Source organism: Cydia amplana, chromosome 21 (genome assembly GCF_948474715.1).
Source record: "Cydia amplana chromosome 21, ilCydAmpl1.1, whole genome shotgun sequence".
NCBI classification, from domain to species: Eukaryota; Metazoa; Arthropoda; class Insecta; order Lepidoptera; family Tortricidae; genus Cydia; species Cydia amplana.
This window is the reverse complement of record NC_086089.1, coordinates 9,210,479-9,230,821: the sequence shown is the minus strand read 5'-3', so window position 1 is coordinate 9,230,821 and position 20,343 is coordinate 9,210,479. Positions and strand designations below refer to the sequence as shown.

General features: G+C 44.0%; 1 protein-coding gene across 1 annotated transcript in view; it reads right to left on the bottom strand.

Annotated features, from left to right (window-relative positions):
* The window catches only part of LOC134658214 (prolow-density lipoprotein receptor-related protein 1-like), a 197,808-nt gene that overhangs the window by 77,271 nt on the left and 100,194 nt on the right, over positions 1-20,343 (bottom strand). Inside the window, 19 exon segments of the mRNA XM_063513823.1 lie at positions 1,469-1,679; positions 2,129-2,878; positions 2,932-3,201; positions 3,255-3,363; positions 3,406-3,592; positions 4,017-4,190; positions 4,554-4,727; positions 5,141-5,308; positions 5,860-6,071; positions 7,752-7,893; positions 8,970-9,227; positions 10,086-10,272; positions 11,416-11,620; positions 12,994-13,198; positions 14,556-14,686; positions 15,613-15,715; positions 16,672-16,840; positions 17,764-17,863; positions 19,468-19,619. Coding sequence (XP_063369893.1) covers positions 1,469-1,679; positions 2,129-2,878; positions 2,932-3,201; positions 3,255-3,363; positions 3,406-3,592; positions 4,017-4,190; positions 4,554-4,727; positions 5,141-5,308; positions 5,860-6,071; positions 7,752-7,893; positions 8,970-9,227; positions 10,086-10,272; positions 11,416-11,620; positions 12,994-13,198; positions 14,556-14,686; positions 15,613-15,715; positions 16,672-16,840; positions 17,764-17,863; positions 19,468-19,619 — 3,907 coding nt within the window.

Below are 20,343 nucleotides of genomic sequence, written 5' to 3'. Positions count from 1 at the left end.
AGGCTCACATCCGCGGATGCGGATGTCAACATTAGGTACTTAGAAAACGTCAAATATTACATTTTTAGTATTTTTTTATTAAAAAAAACGAAACGTTTAGTATTTGAGCAAGAATATAGGTGCGTTATATTTAGTAAACAGTAACTTGGCCGCCTTTTCTGGATCTAGACGATTTCGTCATCGGTAATGACGAAATTACCTAGCACTTACGCCGCCGCTAAGACGTTCCTGTACCGACTTGTTCGACATCCGCATCCGCATAAGCTCCGCATCGATTTTATTCGGATGCGGATGCAGATGCGGATGTTGAAAATAATGCGGAAGTTCCGCGGTTGCGGATGCGGATGCGGATGTTCGCAACATCCCTGGTCTGAAGACATACGATTGAGAAAGAAGAAATTGGGAAAATGAAAATGAGGATGACCGATACGGATACAGACACGAAGAACATGAACATAAATATAACTGCGGCCGTAGTACGGTCGCATTTTTATCGCTTGTCACCATGCCTGTCGCGTTCTAACAAGTATGTAAGTGCGAAAGTAACGGGCATAGTGACAGGTGATAAAAATGGAACCATGCTGCGCCCGCTGAACATAAACAAATATAACTGAACACGAATAAACATAACTGAACATGAATAAACATAACTGAACATGAATAAACATAACTGAACATGAATAAATATAACTGAACATGAATAAATATAACTAAACATGAATAAATATAACATGAATAAATATAACTGAACATGAATAAATATAACTAAACATGAATAAATATAACTGAACATGAATAAATATAACTGAACATGAATAAATATAACTGAACATGAATAAATATAACTAAACATGAATAAATATAACTGAACATGAATAAATATAACTAAACATGAATAAATATAACTGAACATGAATAATTATAACTGAACATAAACGAACATGAATAAATATAACTGAACATCATCCTTTCTTAACTTCGTTCCAACCGAGTGTTTCACGGCACTCGCCAATTTTCGTGCTGCTCTATCCGTAAGTGTAAGGCCTGAGTGGACGCTCTAAGCGGAGCGTTCGGCGGGGCGTGCAGCGTGGCTGTGGGCTCACGCGTGATGTGAGCAGCGTGCATTAAGGCCGCTCCTATACGCTTGCATTTGTTTAACATGCACGCCGCACGCCCCGCCCCGCTGCACGCTCAACTCGAGCGTCCACTCAGGCATTACACTAACTCATAGTCATAGACTAGGAATCCTCTAGACTGAGTTTAGAGCAATTATTTCATGAAACTGATGCTGCCAAAAATACGGGGGTACGGGGGGACGAGGTGAGCGAATCCCGTGCCGTGATTGGTCCGTTCAAAGACACGGATCACGGCACGGGATTGACTCGAAGATGGAGTAAAACTACCGTATGAGTGGCAGAGTGGGTAGCGTTACTATGCTCAGTCTAGAGGATGTTTTGTCTGTGCTCACAGCACATGAAGGGGTCCTCATCGCTGCCTGCGCCGCCGTCCGCGCAGTGGTCTCGGCCGTCGCACACCAGCTCGGCGGGGAGGCAGCGCCCCGCGCACGCCAGCGCGCCCGGCGCCGCGCACGAGGGGGCGGGGGAGGGGGCCGCGCGGCTGCAGCCCGGCGGCTCGTCCGACCCGTCCGAGCAGTCCACGTCGCCGTCGCAGTACAGGCCCTGGAGGGAAACGTGCATTCTTAGTGTAAGGCCTGAGTGGACGCTCGAGTTGGGCGTGCAGCGGGGCGGGGCGTGCGGCGTGCATGTTAAACAAATGCAAGCGTATAGGAGCGGCCTTAGTGCACGCTGCTCACATCACGCGTGAGCCCACAGCCACGCTGCACGCCCCGCCGAGCGAGCGTCCACTCAGGCCTTACACTTAGTTTTACACTACATCTGGTGCTACATTACGACCCCGGTGCTATAATAAGCACATTACGTACCTACGTCAAAAATTTTAAGGGCCACATGTACTGTGAAACGATGTACGATACGTGTGCGAATAGATAATTTGTAACTCGTGTCGTTTTAAAGCATTTCGTTTCCAAATTAAGACCATACATCATATTTCGGACGATAAATAAATTGCATTTGCTTTGCAATGTAGTTCAAAATAAAAGACCTCGTGCAGGCAGATCTTGTCGCCGGCACAGCCGAAGGCAGTAGGCGCGCACGAGCAGTCGGCCTCGTCCTCCCCGCGCGGGCAGTCCGCGGCGCCGTCGCAGCGAGCGCTCAGCGGAGTTAGAGTGAGGCAGGTGTAGTGAGTGGTATACTAGTGCCCTACCTCGTGCAGGCAGATCTTGTCGCCGGCACAGCGGAAGGCAGTAGGCGCGCACGAGCAGTCGGCCTCGTCCTCCCCGCGCGGGCAGTCCGCGGCGCCGTCGCAGCGAGCGCTCAGCGGAGTTAGAGTGAGACAGATGTAGTGAGTGGTATACTAGTGCCCTACCTCGTGCAGGCAGATCTTGTCGCCGGCACAGCGGAAGGCAGTAGGCGCGCACGAGCAGTCGGCCTCGTCCTCCCCGCGCGGGCAGTCCGCGGCGCCGTCGCAGCGAGCGCTCAGCGGAGTTAGAGTGAGACAGATGTAGTGAGTGGTATACTAGTGCCCTACCTCGTGCAGGCAGATCTTGTCGCCGGCACAGCGGAAGGCAGTAGGCGCGCACGAGCAGTCGGCCTCGTCCTCCCCGCGCGGGCAGTCCGCGGCGCCGTCGCAGCGAGCGCTCAGCGGAGTTAGAGTGAGACAGATGTAGTGAGTGGTATACTAGTGCCCTACCTCGTGCAGGCAGATCTTGTCGCCGGCACAGCGGAAGGCAGTAGGCGCGCACGAGCAGTCGGCCTCGTCCTCCCCGCGCGGGCAGTCCGCGGCACCGGCGCAGCGAGCGCTCAGCGGAGTTAGAGTGAGACAGATGTAGTGAGTGGTATACTAGTGCCCTACCTCGTGCAGGCAGATCTTGTCGCCGGCACAGCGGAAGGCAGTAGGCGCGCACGAGCAGTCGGCCTCGTCCTCCCCGCGCGGGCAGTCCGCGGCGCCGTCGCAGCGCGCGCTCAGCGGAGTTAGAGTGAGACAATGTAGTGAGTGGTATACTAGTGACCTACCTCGTGCAGGCAGATCTTGTCGCCGGCACAGCGGAAGGCAGTAGGCGCGCACGAGCAGTCGGCCTCGGCCTCCCCGCGCGGGCAGTCCGCGGCACCGTCGCAGCGAGCGCTCAGCGGAGTTAGAGTGAGACAGATGTAGTGAGTGGTATACTAGTGCCCTACCTCGTGCAGGCAGATCTTGTCGCCGGCACAGCCGAAGGCAGTAGGCGCGCACGAGCAGTCGGCCTCGTCCTCCCCGCGCGGGCAGTCCGCGGCGCCGTCGCAGCGAGCGCTCAGCGGAGTTAGAGTGAGGCAGGTGTAGTGAGTGGTATACTAGTGACCTACCTCGTGCAGGCAGATCTTGTCGCCGGCACAGCGGAAGGCAGTAGGCGCGCACGAGCAGTCGGCCTCGTCCTCCCCGCGCGGGCAGTCCGCGGCGCCGTCGCAGCGCGCGCTCAGCGGCAAACATAGCGCGCCGCACGAGAACTGGTCCGCTGTGCATTTCGTTGTGTTCTTGTGACCTGAAAAAATATTGGAAGTTAGAAAGTGTTTGGCTTATCGCGTTATTTTACTCGATGTTAGGCCACGTTCAGAGCCGCAAATGAACTGACGTCAGACACAGAACAGGATCTTACCGCAGTATAGTGTCGTGTCTGGCCGTAGTGTGTAGTGTCTTATCTTACCACAGTGTCTTGTCTCACCGAAGTGTCTAGTGTCTTATCTTACCACAGTGTCTGATGTCTTGTCTCACCGAAGTGTCTAGTGTCTTGTCTTACCGCAATGTAGTTTCTTATCTTACCACAGTATCTAGTGTCTTATCTTACCACAGTGTCTAGTGTCTTATTTTACCAGTGTCTAGTGTCTTATCTTACCATAGTGTCTAGTGTCTTCTCTCACCGAAGTGTCTAGTGTCTTGTCTTACCACAATGTAGTGTCTTATCTTACCGCAGTGGAGAGTCTCGTCAGACCCGTCAGAGCAGTCCACCACGCCGTCGCACCGCCACGTTAGAGGTATACACTCGATGTCGCCACGCTCAGGGCTTCCGCAGGTGAACTGGTCCACGTCGCATGGGGCTAAAGAGTGCATGGAGCTACGAGTCGTGCTGTCTACTTCTGTAACTGTGTTTTGTCACACCTGAGTGTCTAGTGTCTTATCTGACCACAGTGTCTGGTGTCTTGTCTCACTGAAGTGTCTAGTGTCTTATCTTACCACAGTGTCTAAGTGTCTTATCTTACCACAGAGTCTAGTGTCTTATCTTACCACAGTGTCTAGTGTCTTATCTTACTACAGTGTCTAGTGTCTTATTTTACCACAGTGTCTAGTGTCTTCTCTCACCGAAGTGTCTAGTGTGTTATCTTCCCACAGGGTCTAGTGTCTTGTCTTACCATAGTGTAGTCTTGTTTTATACCACAGTATCTAGTGTCTTGTCTAACCGCAGTATCTAGTGTCTTATCTTACCACAATGTAGTGTCTTATCTTACCGCAGTGGAGAGTCTCGTCAGACCCGTCAGAGCAGTCCACCACGCCGTCGCACCGCCACGTTAGAGGTATACACTCGATGTCGCCACGCTCAGGACTTCCGCTGGTGAACTGGTCCACGTCGCATGGGGCTAAAGAGTGCATGGAGCTGCGGGTCGTGCTGTCTACTTCTGTAACTGTGTTTTGTCACACCTGAGTGTCTAGTGTCTTATCTGACCACAGTGTCTGGTGTCTTGTCTCACTGAAGTGTCTAGTGTCTTATCTTACCACAGTGTCTAAGTGTCTTATCTTACCACAGTGTCTAGTGTCTTATCTTACCACAGTGTCTAGTGTCTTATCTTACTACAGTGTCTAGTGTCTTATTTTACCACAGTGTCTAGTGTCTTCTCTCACCGAAGTGTCTAGTGTGTTATTTTCCCACAGGGTCTAGTGTCTTGTCTTACCATAGTGTAGTCTTGTTTTATACCACAGTATCTAGTGTCTTGTCTAACCGCAGTATCTAGTGTCTTATCTTACCATAGTGTCTAGTGTCTTCTCTCACCGAAGTGTCTAGTGTCTTGTCTTACCACAATGTAGTGTCTTATCTTACCGCAGTGGAGAGTCTCGTCAGACCCGTCAGAGCAGTCCACCACGCCGTCGCACCGCCACGTTAGAGGTATACACTCGATGTCGCCACGCTCAGGGCTTCCGCAGGTGAACTGGTCCACGTCGCATGGGGCTAAAGAGTGCATGGAGCTGCGGGTCGTGCTGTCTACTTCTGTAACAAAAAATATTTAATATCTTAAATATCGCATCGTATATCTGAATGGGGGATAATTTGCTGCAGCAAATTTTATGAGATTTGAATTTCTAGATAGACTAGCGACCCGCCCCGGCTTCGCACGGGTTAACAAATTGTATATAAACCTTCCTCTTGAATCACTCTATCTATTTATAAAAAAACCGTCAAAATTCTTTGCGTAGTTTTAAAGATCTAAGCATACATACAGACAGACAGCGGGAAGCGACTTTGTTTTATACTATGTAGTGATATATAATTGTGGAAAGACGCAACAAGCACAAAACCAGGTGCGTCACACAGAGACGTGACACCGGTTAGCTAATGAAGCTATACGAACATTTGTGACGTTATCTATGAAAAGGGACCTTATTGTCGATGGCGGTTACGCCATTATTAACGATGCTCCGATATAAATACAATGCCGCGCGACGCTGTGCGGCGTAAGCGCCACCGACAATAAGGTCCCTTTTCATAGATGATGCCCCATTTAAAAATGTAGAATAGCCTATACTCGTGTATGATCTCACCGCAGCCCTGTTCGTCGGTAGCGTCGGGGCAGTCCCTGGCGCCGTCGCAGCGCCACTCGGGCAGGAAGCAGCCGCCGCCGCCGCAGGGCGCCGCGCCCGCGCCCAGCGCCGCGCACGAGCCGCGCGGGCAGCCCGCCTCGTCCGACCCGTCCAGGCAGTCCACCAGCCCGTCGCAGCGGGACGACACCGGCACGCACATGCCGTCCGAACATCTGCGGACGTCGCATTTATTAAACGTTTGAATGGTAATGATATACTAGTAGTTCGCCCCGAACTGAGAACTCGCGGTTCGCCAAAATGTTAGATCATTATTTTAAAATTGTAAATTTAAAAACTATATTATAAATGTATAAGCCGAGCACTTTCATTTGATACCAAACTCGACCATACTTTCTTGCAAAAAAGACGACCAGAATAGCAAGACCCCTCACAAATGGCGTTTTAGCCTTCTAAACTCTTCTAGCTCAATAACCCCTTGATCGAGCATGCTCATAATTTAATGACTAAAATATAATGCCCTCAACTACACGTTTACCCAATTTCATTTAAATTAGAACAAATTTACTTAAGTTATTGTGTATCAAACTATCCTCTGATAGTTCAGCTTAAAAACATCGAAATGCCGGGACGTGCCCCTAGCCAGCCGTGTGCTCCAAGTTGAATGTAAGAACTTCGCTTCGCTTCGCTCGCTCGTTCGATCACATGAAATGTTGCTGCTATGCAAAATCGACAGCAGTGAGTGTTATTCCTGCATGTTGCCAGCAGGGATCGGAACCGGTTTTATGCAAAAACTACGAAATAACTCAAAATGTAGGACTCAGTTGCGTTTTTAGGTAACGACTTCGTATTATTAGATTGTCCAATTAGAAATTAAGTAATTAATTAGCAAAGAACGAAAAAATACCGTTTTCGTTCCCATACAATAATACCGGTATCCGATCCCTGGTTGCCAGGGCTTGATTGTATGAATACGTAGAGGTGTGTGGGTAGACCACAATTAAAACTCGCAGCATCTACCTCCGGATTCGCTTGTTTCGGACGGTGTCTGCTAAAAATACCCCGCTTTTCATAGTATTTATAATGTAAATGAGCTTAAGAATATCTATGTCAGCTTGAAATCGTATAATGTTTGCCTGCTGCTACTGCTTGGCAGGGCGCTCACCAAAACCTTCATCTGATCAGTCGTTGCAATAGGGTATTTGAATTTGACTGTATTTAAAATAAATTATTTAGCAAGCACCAGAATATTGATAGAGAAACGTAGACAGCAGTTATTTTTAGACACAATTTCTATTTTAAAACCCGTATTAAACTATAAAGAGTAGGTAATTTGATTGTGACGTCACATGCTAGTGTATCATATGAATTCCATGCTATCAAAAACAATACACTCTTTTTGTTTGGGCAGTCGTGTACAAACGTTTTGACAGTTCGAAAAAACAAACTGATTTGACTAGTAGACAAATACCCTATAGTCGAATCCATCGCACAGAGATGACGTGTCGAACGTACACAGCAGAATGCTTGCCGGTGTAACGTAACCTATACTGCTATAACGCTTACCTGTACTGCTGGGCGGGGCACTCGCAGGACCTCTCATCTGACCCATCATCACAATCGCACAGAGATGACGTGACGGGCATACGCGACAGTAATGCTTGCTGTGTCGGACATACTCGACAGTAATGATTGTCGTGTCGGACAGTATTGCTTGCTTACCTGTACTGCTGGGCGGGACACTCGCAGAAGCGCTCATCTGATCCATCATCACAATCGTTGAAGCCATCGCACAGAGAAGACGTGACGGACATGTGCGACAATAATGCTTGCTGGACACAGGGCGACAAGACATACTCGACAGTAATGATTGCCATGTCGGACAGTATGCTTACCTGTACTGCTGGGCGGGGCACTCGCAGGAGCTCTCATCTGATCCGTCATCACAGTCGTCGAAACCGTCGCATAAGGACGAAGTACGCACGCAGCGCCCTCCGGCGCCGCACGGCGTCATATCGGCCGGACACACACGGGATGCTGAAACAAAGAGTATGTATACACGGTGGCTAAAAAAATACTGCATTCCCGTTGCCAGGGAGGTTTTGGGATTAGAGCAAATTTTACTATGGGCCAACCACAAAATCGCAAAAAAAAATTACGCTCCAATAGAAAATCCTTCTTCTTAGAAAATCTTTAGAAATTCCTTCGCTGTCCAGGCGAGTCGTCTCTGGAATTCACTCCCTCTCAACATAAGACAAGCCCCGAGCAAATTTGCTTTTAAGAGGATGCTGCATAAACATCTGCTAAAACAAGAGTATGAGTAGGTAGTATCCATCGTAATATATTAATATGTATGTGAGAATTATGTAGTAGTATATTCATTGTATATATTTTATTATTTCTATCTGTGTATTGTATATGTAGTTTATTATGTTTTTCAGTTGTTTGCAATAATTCCTAATTAAATTCTCTTACTTTTCTTCTCGCACCATTTTTATTACATCTCTGTTTAGGCCTATGGTTGACTGGTAAAGAATGCCTTTAGGCATTAAGTCCGCCATTTGTACATTTTATTTGTATTTCGTGCAATAAAGTTTAAATAAATAAAAAAAATGGACCAGCGAAATGTTTGAAACAGCTAAATTTTTTTTCGCTATTTCGGGGTTGGTCCCGTAGTAAAAGTTGCTCAGTATAATTCCAAAACCTCCCTGGCAACGGGAAAGCAGTTATTTTTTAGCGACCCTGTTTATTGTAGGAAAATCAAGTAGATTCACGGGAGATTTAGTATTAAAACCAAGACGGTTGAGAAGCCAACAGTTTTATTTTTAATCCACTTCAAAACGATGGACCTTTTTCGTTGTAATATTTTTCGTCCATGTCTTTTGTCATAATGAAATTATTCAGTCCGTAGGTGACCCGCTTTAATATATTTGATTACCGACAGATGTCGCTATGCATTGCTACATCGCGCTAACGTATTACCATAGATTATATGAGTATAATTGTTTTTGTAAATGTTTAAGTGTCTTTTGTGTTTGTGTATCTGTGACTATAACGTGTCTATTAAGTCTAGGGTACACAGTACAGGTTGTTTAGGTAAAATAGTCACTCACTACAGTAGTAAAGGTCCTCATCGCTAGCGTCTCTCGATCCACAATTATTGACGCCATCACACACCAGCTCTTCAGGTATACACAGGCCCTCGGCGCACGCGAACTGTCCGTCGTCGCAGTGAGTAGCGGTGGGACGGCAGGAGCTGTGGTCCGGGTTCAGTTCCCGGCCGGGGCGGCAGGCGCAGACGACGCCTTCGGCGGAGAGGGTGCAGAGCTCCGCGCAGCCGCCGTTGAGGGTAGCGCAGGGGTCTGGGGAGCCTGGGGCAGGGGTAAAACATTACATTAACAACCCTGACCGCGGCGTCCGATACACTTATCAAAACATCTAATGTTTGATAGGCTGAGTTTATATATGATGGGAACAGAAAAATCACACTTTATAGTTTAGATACGTTTTTAGTATGAGAAATTAAAACGGCCAAGATCACTGGCTATGTGTTATATAGATAGCACAGCCGAGCGCGTCGCCAATGCAGCGTATGGCCGCATTGGCAGGGTCGCCATGTAAAGTTGGGAGTTAAAAACATGCGTTGAACTAAGAGTAAATTCTGATATATGATGTCTATGCTACAGCAGGCGTGGCTCACTCCGCAATTTCGTCGCGTCGCTACAAGTACATGCGGCCCACACCAATTTTGGTGTCTAGCCATAGTTGTTGCCGCGCACCGCTACGGAACGGACGCCTGCTCGCGCTTGCGCCACCTAGCGGTCATATCTGTCGTAATAGACGCGTTTTGTTAGAGAGCGAACCTTTTGTACCTAGTACTATTATGTAGTGTGCGTCTCGTATGTATAAGGACGTCCTTAGCTTCTATAGCCTTATGTACTACTAAAGTTTGTCAAAGGACTGTCTCATTTCAAACATAGACATACTCTCATTTCAATCATATTATCTTTGTCTTACACTAGTACTAGCACCCAAAAGGAAAGGATAAATATAGGTTTCCTGCGCGCTCAGCACGGTTCCATTTTTATCCACTATCACTAAGCCCGTCACTTTCGCACTTACATACTTGTTAGAACGTGACAGGCATGGTGATAAATGATAAAACTGCGACCGTGCTACTAGGGCTGGTTGTTACTGACTGACAAATTGGTTTGACCAACTATACTTACAAGTTTGATGCGTGGGAGTGACACACACAAGCCCCATAGGGCGCGGTAGGTCCTTACGCAGCGCGCGTGTGTTACCGCCCCTCGCGTCTGCTCTTAAAATCGCGCGACCGACCCAGTCCGACCAGTACACGTAGCCGTCGCAGGCCGCCACGTCGAACGGGTGCTCCGCCCCTGAGCGGACGACGATCTGAAACGATAAAATAAAATAAATAAATAAATATTAGGGGACATCTTACACAGATCAACCTAGCCCCAAACTAAGCAAAGCTTGTACTATGGGTGCTAGGCGACGATATACATACTTATATAGATAGAAACACCCATGACCTAGGAACAAATATTTGTGTTAATCACACAAATAAATGCCCTTACCGGGATTCGAACCCAGGACCATCGGCTTCACAGGCAGGGTCACTATCCACTAGGCAAAATGTTAAACCAAGAAGCATTTGCTATTTAAACGCCAACTAAAATGAAAGATTCAAATTAAGTACTTCATTCACTTGCTGCCAATCTTTCATTCACTAGTTCAGATTAATTTAGTTATTTACTACAGAAGTTCAGTTATCTGTTTTTTCGTATACTTCCTCACTCAGAGAGTGACTAGATGCCATTTAAAAATACATCAATCACAATATTTAAAAAAATAGCGCGAAATAGCCGACAGAACAGCGCCATCTACTGTATTATTGGGCAACTTACGTGTCTATGTGACCCGTCGAGCAGCGATCGTTCTATCTTATCCAGTCTTGCATCTGCCCAGTACAGCATCCTTGTAGAATGCTCTATAGCAGCCGTAACCTTATAAGCGTCTGTAGAAAAATCTTAATAGCGCGAAGTAGCCGACAGAACAGCGCCATCTACTGTATCATTAGGCAACTTACGTGTCTATGAGCGCCATCTACTGTATTATTGGGCAACTTACGTGTCTATGTGATCCATCCAATAGCGATCGTTCTATCTTGTCCAGCCTCGCGTCTGCCCAGTACAGCATCCTTGTAGAATGCTCTATATCAGCCGTTACCTTATAAGCGTCTGTAGAAAAATCTTAATAGCGCGAAGTAGCCGACAGAACAACGCCATCTACTGTATCATTAGGCAACTTACGTGTCTATGTGATCCATCCAATAGCGATCGTTCTATCTTGTCCAGTCTTGCATCTGCCCAGTACAGCATTCTTGTAGAGTGCTCTATAGCAGCCGTTACCTTATAAGCGTCTGTAGCAAAATCTTAATAACACGAAGTAGCCGATAGAACAGCGCGATCTACTGTATCATTAGGCAACTTACGTGTCTATGAGCGCCATCTACTGTATTATTGGGCAACTTACGTGTCTATGTGACCCGTCGAGCAGCGATCGTTCAATCTTGTCCAGCCTCGCGTCTGCCCAGTACAGCATCCTTGTAGAATGCTCTATGGCCAAGCCGTTGGGCATGAGGATGTCTTTCGAGATGATGGTCTCGAGTTCGTGTCCGCTGCTGTAGGCGCGCTGGATGCGGGGGTTCGTGTCGTTCCAGTTCGTCCAGTATAAGCGTCTGAGGAGGATAAAATAATGTTTAAAAGAAGAAAAAGAAAAAAAAACCAGCCAAGTGCGAGTCGGACTCGCGTTCCAAGGGTTCCGTCCATTAAGTCCGACTCACGCTTGACTGCACATTTCTAATAGGTTTTCCTGTCATCTATAGGTAACAAACGAACGAAAAGAACTATTTTATGTATTTTTTTCAAAATTTTAGACCACGTAGGGGGGGGGGGGGGGGGAATGGTCGGACAGACAGACAAACGCACGAGTGATCCTATAAGGTTCCGTTTTTCAGATGTAGGTAAAAACATGTACATTTAAAACGTCAAAATATTGTATAAATATACTTACGACTCGCAAGAATCCACATCTATTCCTCGGGGCCTGTCGCCGGGAGCTAACTGTATAACAGTGCGCACTAAAGCCTGCGAGGATTGGTTGTCAGCATACTTTCAATTAGATGTAGCTGTGACTATCGCTGCATCGCATTAACGATTTTTTCCGCAGACATAAAAACATGTAGCGTTTGTGTCCAAATTTACATTTAAAACGTCAAAATATTGTATAAATATACTTACGACTCGCAAGAATCCACATCTATTCCTCGGGGCCTGTCGCCAGGAGCCAGCTGTATAACAGTGCGCACTAAAGCCTGCGAGGATTGGTTGTCAGTACAAGCGTCAAACTCGCCGAGAGTATGCTATACATACGAATTGGAATTTAGAATTCATACAACTAGATGGAGCTGTATCTATCGCTGCATCCAGCTTACGATATTTTCCCGTAGGTATGAAAATACCTATAAAATTAAAGAACACTGAATATACGTACGACTCGCAGGAATCCACATCTATTCCTCGGGGCCTGTCGCCGGGAGCGCCGGGAGCTAACTGTATAACAGTGCGCACTAAAGCCTGCGAGGATTGGTTGTCAGCGAGCCCGTCGAGTGAGGGTATGTGTACGCGGCGCATAAGAATTTAGTGTCATACTTTCAATTAGATGTAGCTGTGACTATCGCTGCATCGCATTAACGATTTTTTCCGCAGACATAAAAACATGTAGCGTTTGTGTCCAAATTTACATTTAAAACGTAAAAATATTGTATAAATATACTTACGACTCGCAGGAGTCAACATCTATTCCTCGGGGCCTGTCGCCGGGAGCTAACTGTATAACAGTGCGCACTAAAGCCTGCGAGGATTGGTTGTCAGCGAGCCCGTCGAGCGAGAGTATGTGTACGCGGCGCATAAGAATTTAGTGTCATACTTTCAATTAGATGTCGCTGTGACTATCGCTGCATCGTATTGACTTTTTCCGTAGACATAAAAACATGTAGTTTGTGTCCAAATTCACATTTAAATCGTCAAAATATTGTATAAATATACTTACGACTCGCAGGAATCCACATCTATCCCTCTCGGTCTGTCACCAGGCGCTAACTGTATAACAGTGCGCACTAAAGCCTGCGAGGATTGGTTGTCAGCGAGCCCGTCGAGCGAGGGTATGTGTACGCGGCGCACGGTCGCACTGTTGCACGTCCAGTACAGCGTTTTGGTGCGGGATTCGAACACCATGCCTTCTACTGCCCCCATCTCTGTTGATAAAGTGCAAATACAGGAACGTCAAATGACTAGAATAATTTTTAAACATAAATATTTCTTTTCATTGACTATGACTAAGACAAAGTCGCTTTTAGATGAGGGAACACATCGTGAGGAAACCAGACTAATCCCAATAAGGTCTAGTTTACCCTCTGGGTTGGAAGGTCAGATAGCAGTCGCTTTCGTAAAAACTAGTGCCTACGCCAATACTTGGGATTAGTTGCCAAGCGGACCCCAGACTCCCATGAGCCATGGCAAAATGCCGGGACAAGAGGAAGATGATGATGACTATGACAAAGTCAAATGAAAAAGTTAAAAGCCGTACTTATAAATAATTCATACGGCCACATCAACCCAAGGGGTTAATGATCCCGCCATAACATAATCGTTTATCGACCAGAGTCTAACAAATATTGCCAAAACAAAACTAATTTTGTTTTTTTTTTTTTTTTTAATTTATTTATTTATTACTAAAAGAAATTAAAAACTAGCTTAAATCTAAAATTGGCCCTTGAGGCATTGTACCAAGGATGCTGGCGACATTTCCTCGCTGTATAGCAATGCTGATACGTTGTGCGAGGTAGCCGCCAGCTCTTCGGTCACCAGTTACGTCAACCAGACGCTTCGCGATTTCTGCGAACAACTTATGCGCGCTGGGACCCCATGGACCTAGAGTTTCAACTCCAAATGGTACAAAATGGTACTCTCTACCGAGGCTCTTATATTTGTTACGTTTTAAAATTTCGGCGCTTTCCGCCGCCCCGCCTGCTTTTACATTAGTCCGTTGGAGGTGGGACGGTGCCAGTGTGTCTACGCAGGTAGCATCCCACACTAACATCCGTCCCAAGCTCCAAGGAACTAAGGACACCCCATCGGGCCTCTTGCCATCGTCTCTGAAAATTCCAGTCGGCTCAAGAAGAGCAGGCACATTGATGGTGGCAAGAGACCGACGGATTATGTCATTAAGCGACGCATGTCTCGAAAAGCGTCCTGCACTTTTTTGACAAGATTTTGATTTGTAAAATAAAGACTTTAATTTCCCAGCAAAAAACGACCTTAAGGTTTCAAATTTAGAATAGTATTTTGATTGTGAGTAATTATCAAATTACCAAGACTGTAACGTTGTTTTTGTTTCTTTTAAATGTACATCCTCGTGCCGCCCAATGTGCATTAGGATCTACACTCAGTTTCGATTGAATGTCAACCGTAATTCAAAACAAAGTAGGTAACATTTCATTTGTCTCGTAAAATTTTCGAACAAATGAAATTCAACCTAATTGAAAATACAACAAGATTCTAATTTCCTTGGCTATAATTTTGTATGGTACTTGGATATTTCTATGTCCTTACTTGTAAGAAGCGTCTTGTGGTCCGTGCCGTTGAAATGCACGGAGCCGATGGCCCCGCGTTGAATATCCGAGTAGAAAAGCCGCTTTTCGTCGTACCAGTAAGCCAGGCTGATCGCTATCCTAATTAGGTCCCTAGAGAAAGATGATACAGAGGATAAGTATCACGTTTGCTATAAAAAAATGCACTATGTATAATTGAGGTTAACGCCACCTAGCGTTATTTCGTCGCATTACTTGAAACACCTAAGCACATCACTGTTAGTACTCGAGTTATATTAATACCAGTTAGAGCGAAACTCACTAGATGGCATTTAAATCAATAAAGAAAAACTCAATGATATTACATGTAACAGGTCCGTCTTACGGTCACGTGATCTGTCGCGAGTTTAACATTTTCCCCCACCTCAAAAAGTGCACAGCGCCGCTAAAGAAGTTTTCACTTCAAAAAAAACAAAGTAATAGGAACATCATATTAAATATTCAAAACTTTTAAACCAAAATGTAATTATGATATAGTTTTAATAAGCCTTGTCTAATACAAATGCAAATCATTTATGGTTAGAAAGTGAGTAATTCAATTATTTTTAATGTTAAATAAAGTGTGTCACAATCAGCCACTATAATACGTAAAAACTCCAATTATAGCTTTCAATAATGGTTTAAAATCAAAACTTATATCACTACAGCTTATAAAACAAAGTCCCCCGCCGCGTCTGTCTGTGAGTATGTATGTTCACGAAACTCAAAAACTACTGAGCGGGTTTTCAATGCAGTTTTCACCTATCAATAGAGTGATTTTTGAGGAATGTTTAGGTATATAATTTGTTAAGGTTTTGTGTAACCCGTGCGAAGCCGGAGCGGGTCGCTAGTACATATATTACGGCTCAGCGACCTAAAGAGGATCTTGGCCTCCGAAACGAGAGCACACCACTTTTCCCGATCCTGCGCCGTTTCCTGCCAATTATCGGCTTGATGCTGGCACAGTAAAACAGTCAGCAGATTTGTTAATCTTAACATTAATAGTTTTACAATATTCCTCCACTTTATCGTCGACGTACTTGTTTTGAATCGGCAGATATGGAGAGTTTAGGTCCTTTTCGTCTTGTAAATGGATGCTGTCAATTTTGGTCACTCGCGAATACATCAGGAACGATTGGTACGCTGAAACAAATATCACAAATGAGTATGTATCAGATAAGCAATTAAACTTTTCTATCCAGTCCCACTTTGCTTGGTAATGAGCAAATCTTTCAGGATTAACCCAGTAGGTAATTCTATGGTTATATGTACTCATGTTTACGATTCAACACGACCGAGAAAATGTGATAATAGTAGCAGTTTCCTAGCACTGAAGGGATCTTTCATTGGTAAGGTGTGTTACAATTCGGTGCCGTGACCAGGATATTTAATAGGGAGTATTACTACAATTTTTACCCGCCCGAGTGCAACACTAGCGACGTAAGTATACCATAGAGTAACTTATACATACTGTACCTTAAACTGTTTTTTGCCAAGTTTTCACAGACAATCAAATATGACATTGATACATCAAGGCGGTTTGTTTACAAAAGGCCTATCGGGAAACGCGAAATCGAAACTCGGCTAGCTGCCTTTTCATCTCTCGAATATGCAAGAGTAATAGAGAGGATAGATAACAAAATTTCGACTCTCTCGTTTGCGGTAGACCCTTAGATAGTGACTTATTGTGGGCGTGGCGTCCCCTACGCAGAGTTTCGGGTAATATTTCCTATTAGTTTTGTTTTAAATTTAATTGTAAGTAATTAAAACTCGTATTAGGACGGTGGGACGCTATCGTTCGTTTTTTTTAGCATTAGAAAGAAGGTAAGCGATCTTGACATGTCTTTTAATTGAAAAACGCTTTTTAAAAATCGGTAACTATTACTTATGAAAGCAGAAGAATATAGATGATCGTATTAGATTCACAATTGTTACATATTTGCCATTATTTATTTTTAAAACGTGTTTTTTAAATAAAAAGACACGTCAAGATTGTTTACCTTATTTCTAATGCTAAAAAAACGAACTATAGAGGTAATTGTCACTCTCAAATTGCATCAGACATGGTAAATATATAACGTTAAGGTCAGTGAACTCACGGGTACAGTTCTTGCCGTCCGCAGCGACATCTCCATGCGGGCAAGCGCAATGCGCGCCGGCACCGTCCCATAGACAAAGCTCGGCGCAACCTCCGTTGTTGGCGCTGCAGGGGTTCACTGCTAGTCCGGATGACGGTGACGGTAGAGTTTGGGAGGCTTTTGACCAGATCTGTCAATAAAAAAAACATTGGAACTAGTAAAATTACGTCAAATCTAACCTAATAGGGAATTTGACTACTAGTCAAATCAGTTTCTTTTTTAGAACTGTCATAACCATTTTGCTACTATGAAATTTATATGTAACCACTGACAATGCAACCTCTAGACTGAGCTTAGGCCAATTCTTTCATGAAACCGATGCTGCCAAAAATACGGGGGTGCGGGGGGACGAGGTGAGCGAATCCCGTGCCGTGATTGGTCCGTTCAAAGACACGGACCAATCACGGCACGGGATTGACTCGAAGATGGAGTAACGCTACCCTATGTGTGGCAGAGGGGGTAGCGCGACTATGCTATGTCTAGAGGTTGGATTGTCTGTGTATGTAACACTAGCAATGTGACGTCACAATCAAATAACCTACTGTTTGTAGTTTTATACGGGTTTTAAAATAGAATTTGTGTCTAAAACTAACTGCTGTCAACGTTACTCTATTAATCTTTTGGTGCTTTATTTCATGCATGGCGTAAAATAATTTATTTTAAATACAGTCAAATACTGTATTGGGGTTGCAAGCGTAAATAACACAACTTTCGTAGTTAGACCTGTTTTCTGGTATAATTTAAATTTGTTAATAAATATTTTTCATCACACTTGCGAAGAAAAAACTAAATTTTAAGCGAAATCACTACATAGTATAAAACAAAGTCGCTTCCCGCTGTCTGTCACTGTCCCTATGTATGCTTAGATCTTTAAAACTACGCAACGGATTTTGATACGTTTTTTTTTAAATAGATAGAGTGATTCAAGAGGAAGGTTTATGTATAATTTGTTAATTTTCGAAGCCGGGGTGGGTTGCTAGTATATTATAAGCATTTCCAAAGTTTGATAGTTTTGGTGACAATGATAACGAATATATGAAATCTTAATCTTACGAATAGATCCTTGAGGTTGTCGCCAGCGTTCTCCAGTAGGACTTCGTAGTCGCTGATGTTAGTGAGCGGCGCAGAGAGAATGCAGCCCCGTTTCCACATGCTGCAACAAAACGTCAATCGTTATATGGTAGGGTGTTTCATTTTTCCGAATTTTCGATTTTCATCTGACTTTGCACGAATTCTGGTTCTTCCTGATTAAAAAATATTATATACCAAAAAAAATCGGTCAATATTTAGAGGTTGCACAACATCAACAAAGTTTTCTCAAATAACCAACGACTGTACATCGGAGGGTAGAAAATGGTTTAAGCGGCTACCATGAAAGCGGTGAGTAGTGTGATACTGAACCTTCTACATATAAATCAATTTTAAAATTAGTAGTTAACTTGGGTTTTGGTTACTCGATAAATGTTCTGATGAAGATTTTTCAGTTTTTCCACCTGTTTCCAAAGGAAAAGTGGTTTTATCGTGTTTTAGACGCAAAATTCAGTTTTTCCATTAGATTTTAGTATCAGTTCATTATATTTTGTTTAAAAAAAATAGTTAATTTTCACGCAATGTATGGGGTTCTCCCTCCACATTTTCAATTTGTGCAACCTTTAAACGTTAATCGATTATTATGAAAATTGAAATAGATAGTTTTTAGAGTGGGGAGACTCGATTGGTGAGCAAAGTCAGGAAAAATATTACAACTTTTTTTTCTCCATACAAAAGTGAAACACCCTATTATATGGTTAGTTAGTTAGTTCGCGCCACCAGCATGTGCATCCGAGGCACACGCCACCGGTTTAAGTCCACTGCCAGGTGGCTTGGGTTCGACAACTGTGCCGCCCATCCACACGTCGATTGAAACCCCTTTTCTACCCTACTTATGTATTATCTACCCCTTTGCCTATGTATTATGATTGTTATAATAAATGCTTTTTCCCATAGTTATTTGTTTTACAAGGGGGCTAAGTTGTTGTTTAACCTCTCGTGCTAATATTGATACCCAAGCAAGCGAAAGATTGCAAAATTCGAAAAAAGGAATCTTGAGCGTTGCGAGGGTTTCAAGGCACGAGGGTTAAACAAATTTTGCCACCGAGTGAAACACAACATTTTTCACAATACCAACGCGAGGAAAATACTAACTCAAATATCAAACAAACCAAAGCAAATCGATCCAAAATGATTGTTATTAAATTGACATTTGATTACTTTGCCTCACATGTGGATAAAACGCATCTTTCTTATTCGTTTTTGAACAATCAAGAGAGGCTTTACCAGCTCGTGTGGTGAAAACATTAAATGCCGATGAAAATACATCCATTAAACACGGCCACTCATTCATAGGGTTTATTTAATAGAAAGATAATATATATGCTAATCTGATAACTAATTAAATAAATTCACAGGATATTACGTTGTACAGATGCTTAGTTTCAAAACCGTAGCAGCGTCAAATAGTGAGTAAAACCCGTCTAATATCAACGCTGATATATCATAACCTATGCAGAAAATTGCAAAAACTCTGTAAGGCTTAGCACGCACTGCGGTTTTTAAAAAGCGGTTCCGCTATCGCAAAAAATGTAACGTACGGCATTCTTTATAAGCGCACGCACTTGCGATTTAAGAATGCCGTACGTTACATTTTTTGCGGTAGCGGAACCGCTTTTTAAAAACCGCAGTGCGTGCTAAGCCTAAGTCTATCTTTTTGATACTAACGTGTCTATCCAGTAAAGTCGGGCTGCGTGCACGGCCACGGCGGCGGGGTGCCGCAGCGGGTCGCCGCGCGCGACGCAGGCGCGGGAGCGGCCGTCGTAGCGCATGCGCCAGAGGGAGACGTCGAACGTGTCCGCCCAGTATACCATCTCGCTCTAGAAAACCAAACCATAGGCTTTGATCCACTTTGATCCCGATTGTTTTGTTTTCATAAGTAATAGGTTTGCGATTTGTCCGAGTGCTTAAGTATTTACGTGCCCTGTATTTTTACTGTCAGTATTGTTATCAGTTCTATATCCTTGATAATGATAAGTTTTGAGTTGAATACAATTATTATTGTTCTTTTGGAAAATATTGTTTTTTTTTTGAAATGTATAAAACGTGATAGCATTGTGTGAAATTGCGCGCAAAGTTTGATATATTGTTTATTCCATTTCTATCTGCGAATACCTGTAATTGGCTTTGTATTGTTACCTAAATCTGTATAATGTTTTTGTAGCTGTTGGTACCTCTTGAAAAATAAAAATAAATAAATAAATTAATTAATCAAGTCTGTTATGTAAAAATTGTTCACATACGATTTGTGACTAATAAATTGCTGTATGTTCACGCTCAGCCTTGAAATATTCGAGGCCGTATATAACATTAACAGTACATTTACGATTACAAGAGCAAGGAGTGGTCCGGAATAAAAGTAGCAGCGCATTATGTGGATTTTTCATTTTATTTTGTAATAATTTGTAAGCAGTTCATTTCTATAGTGATCTGTAGATACTATTCTTTACAATTAAATACACTCGTATTTAATATAAAAGGGTGAATTTGAGTTTTCGCGTTTTATATTACATCTCTAATGACACTTTTTGAACAGTGTCTTTT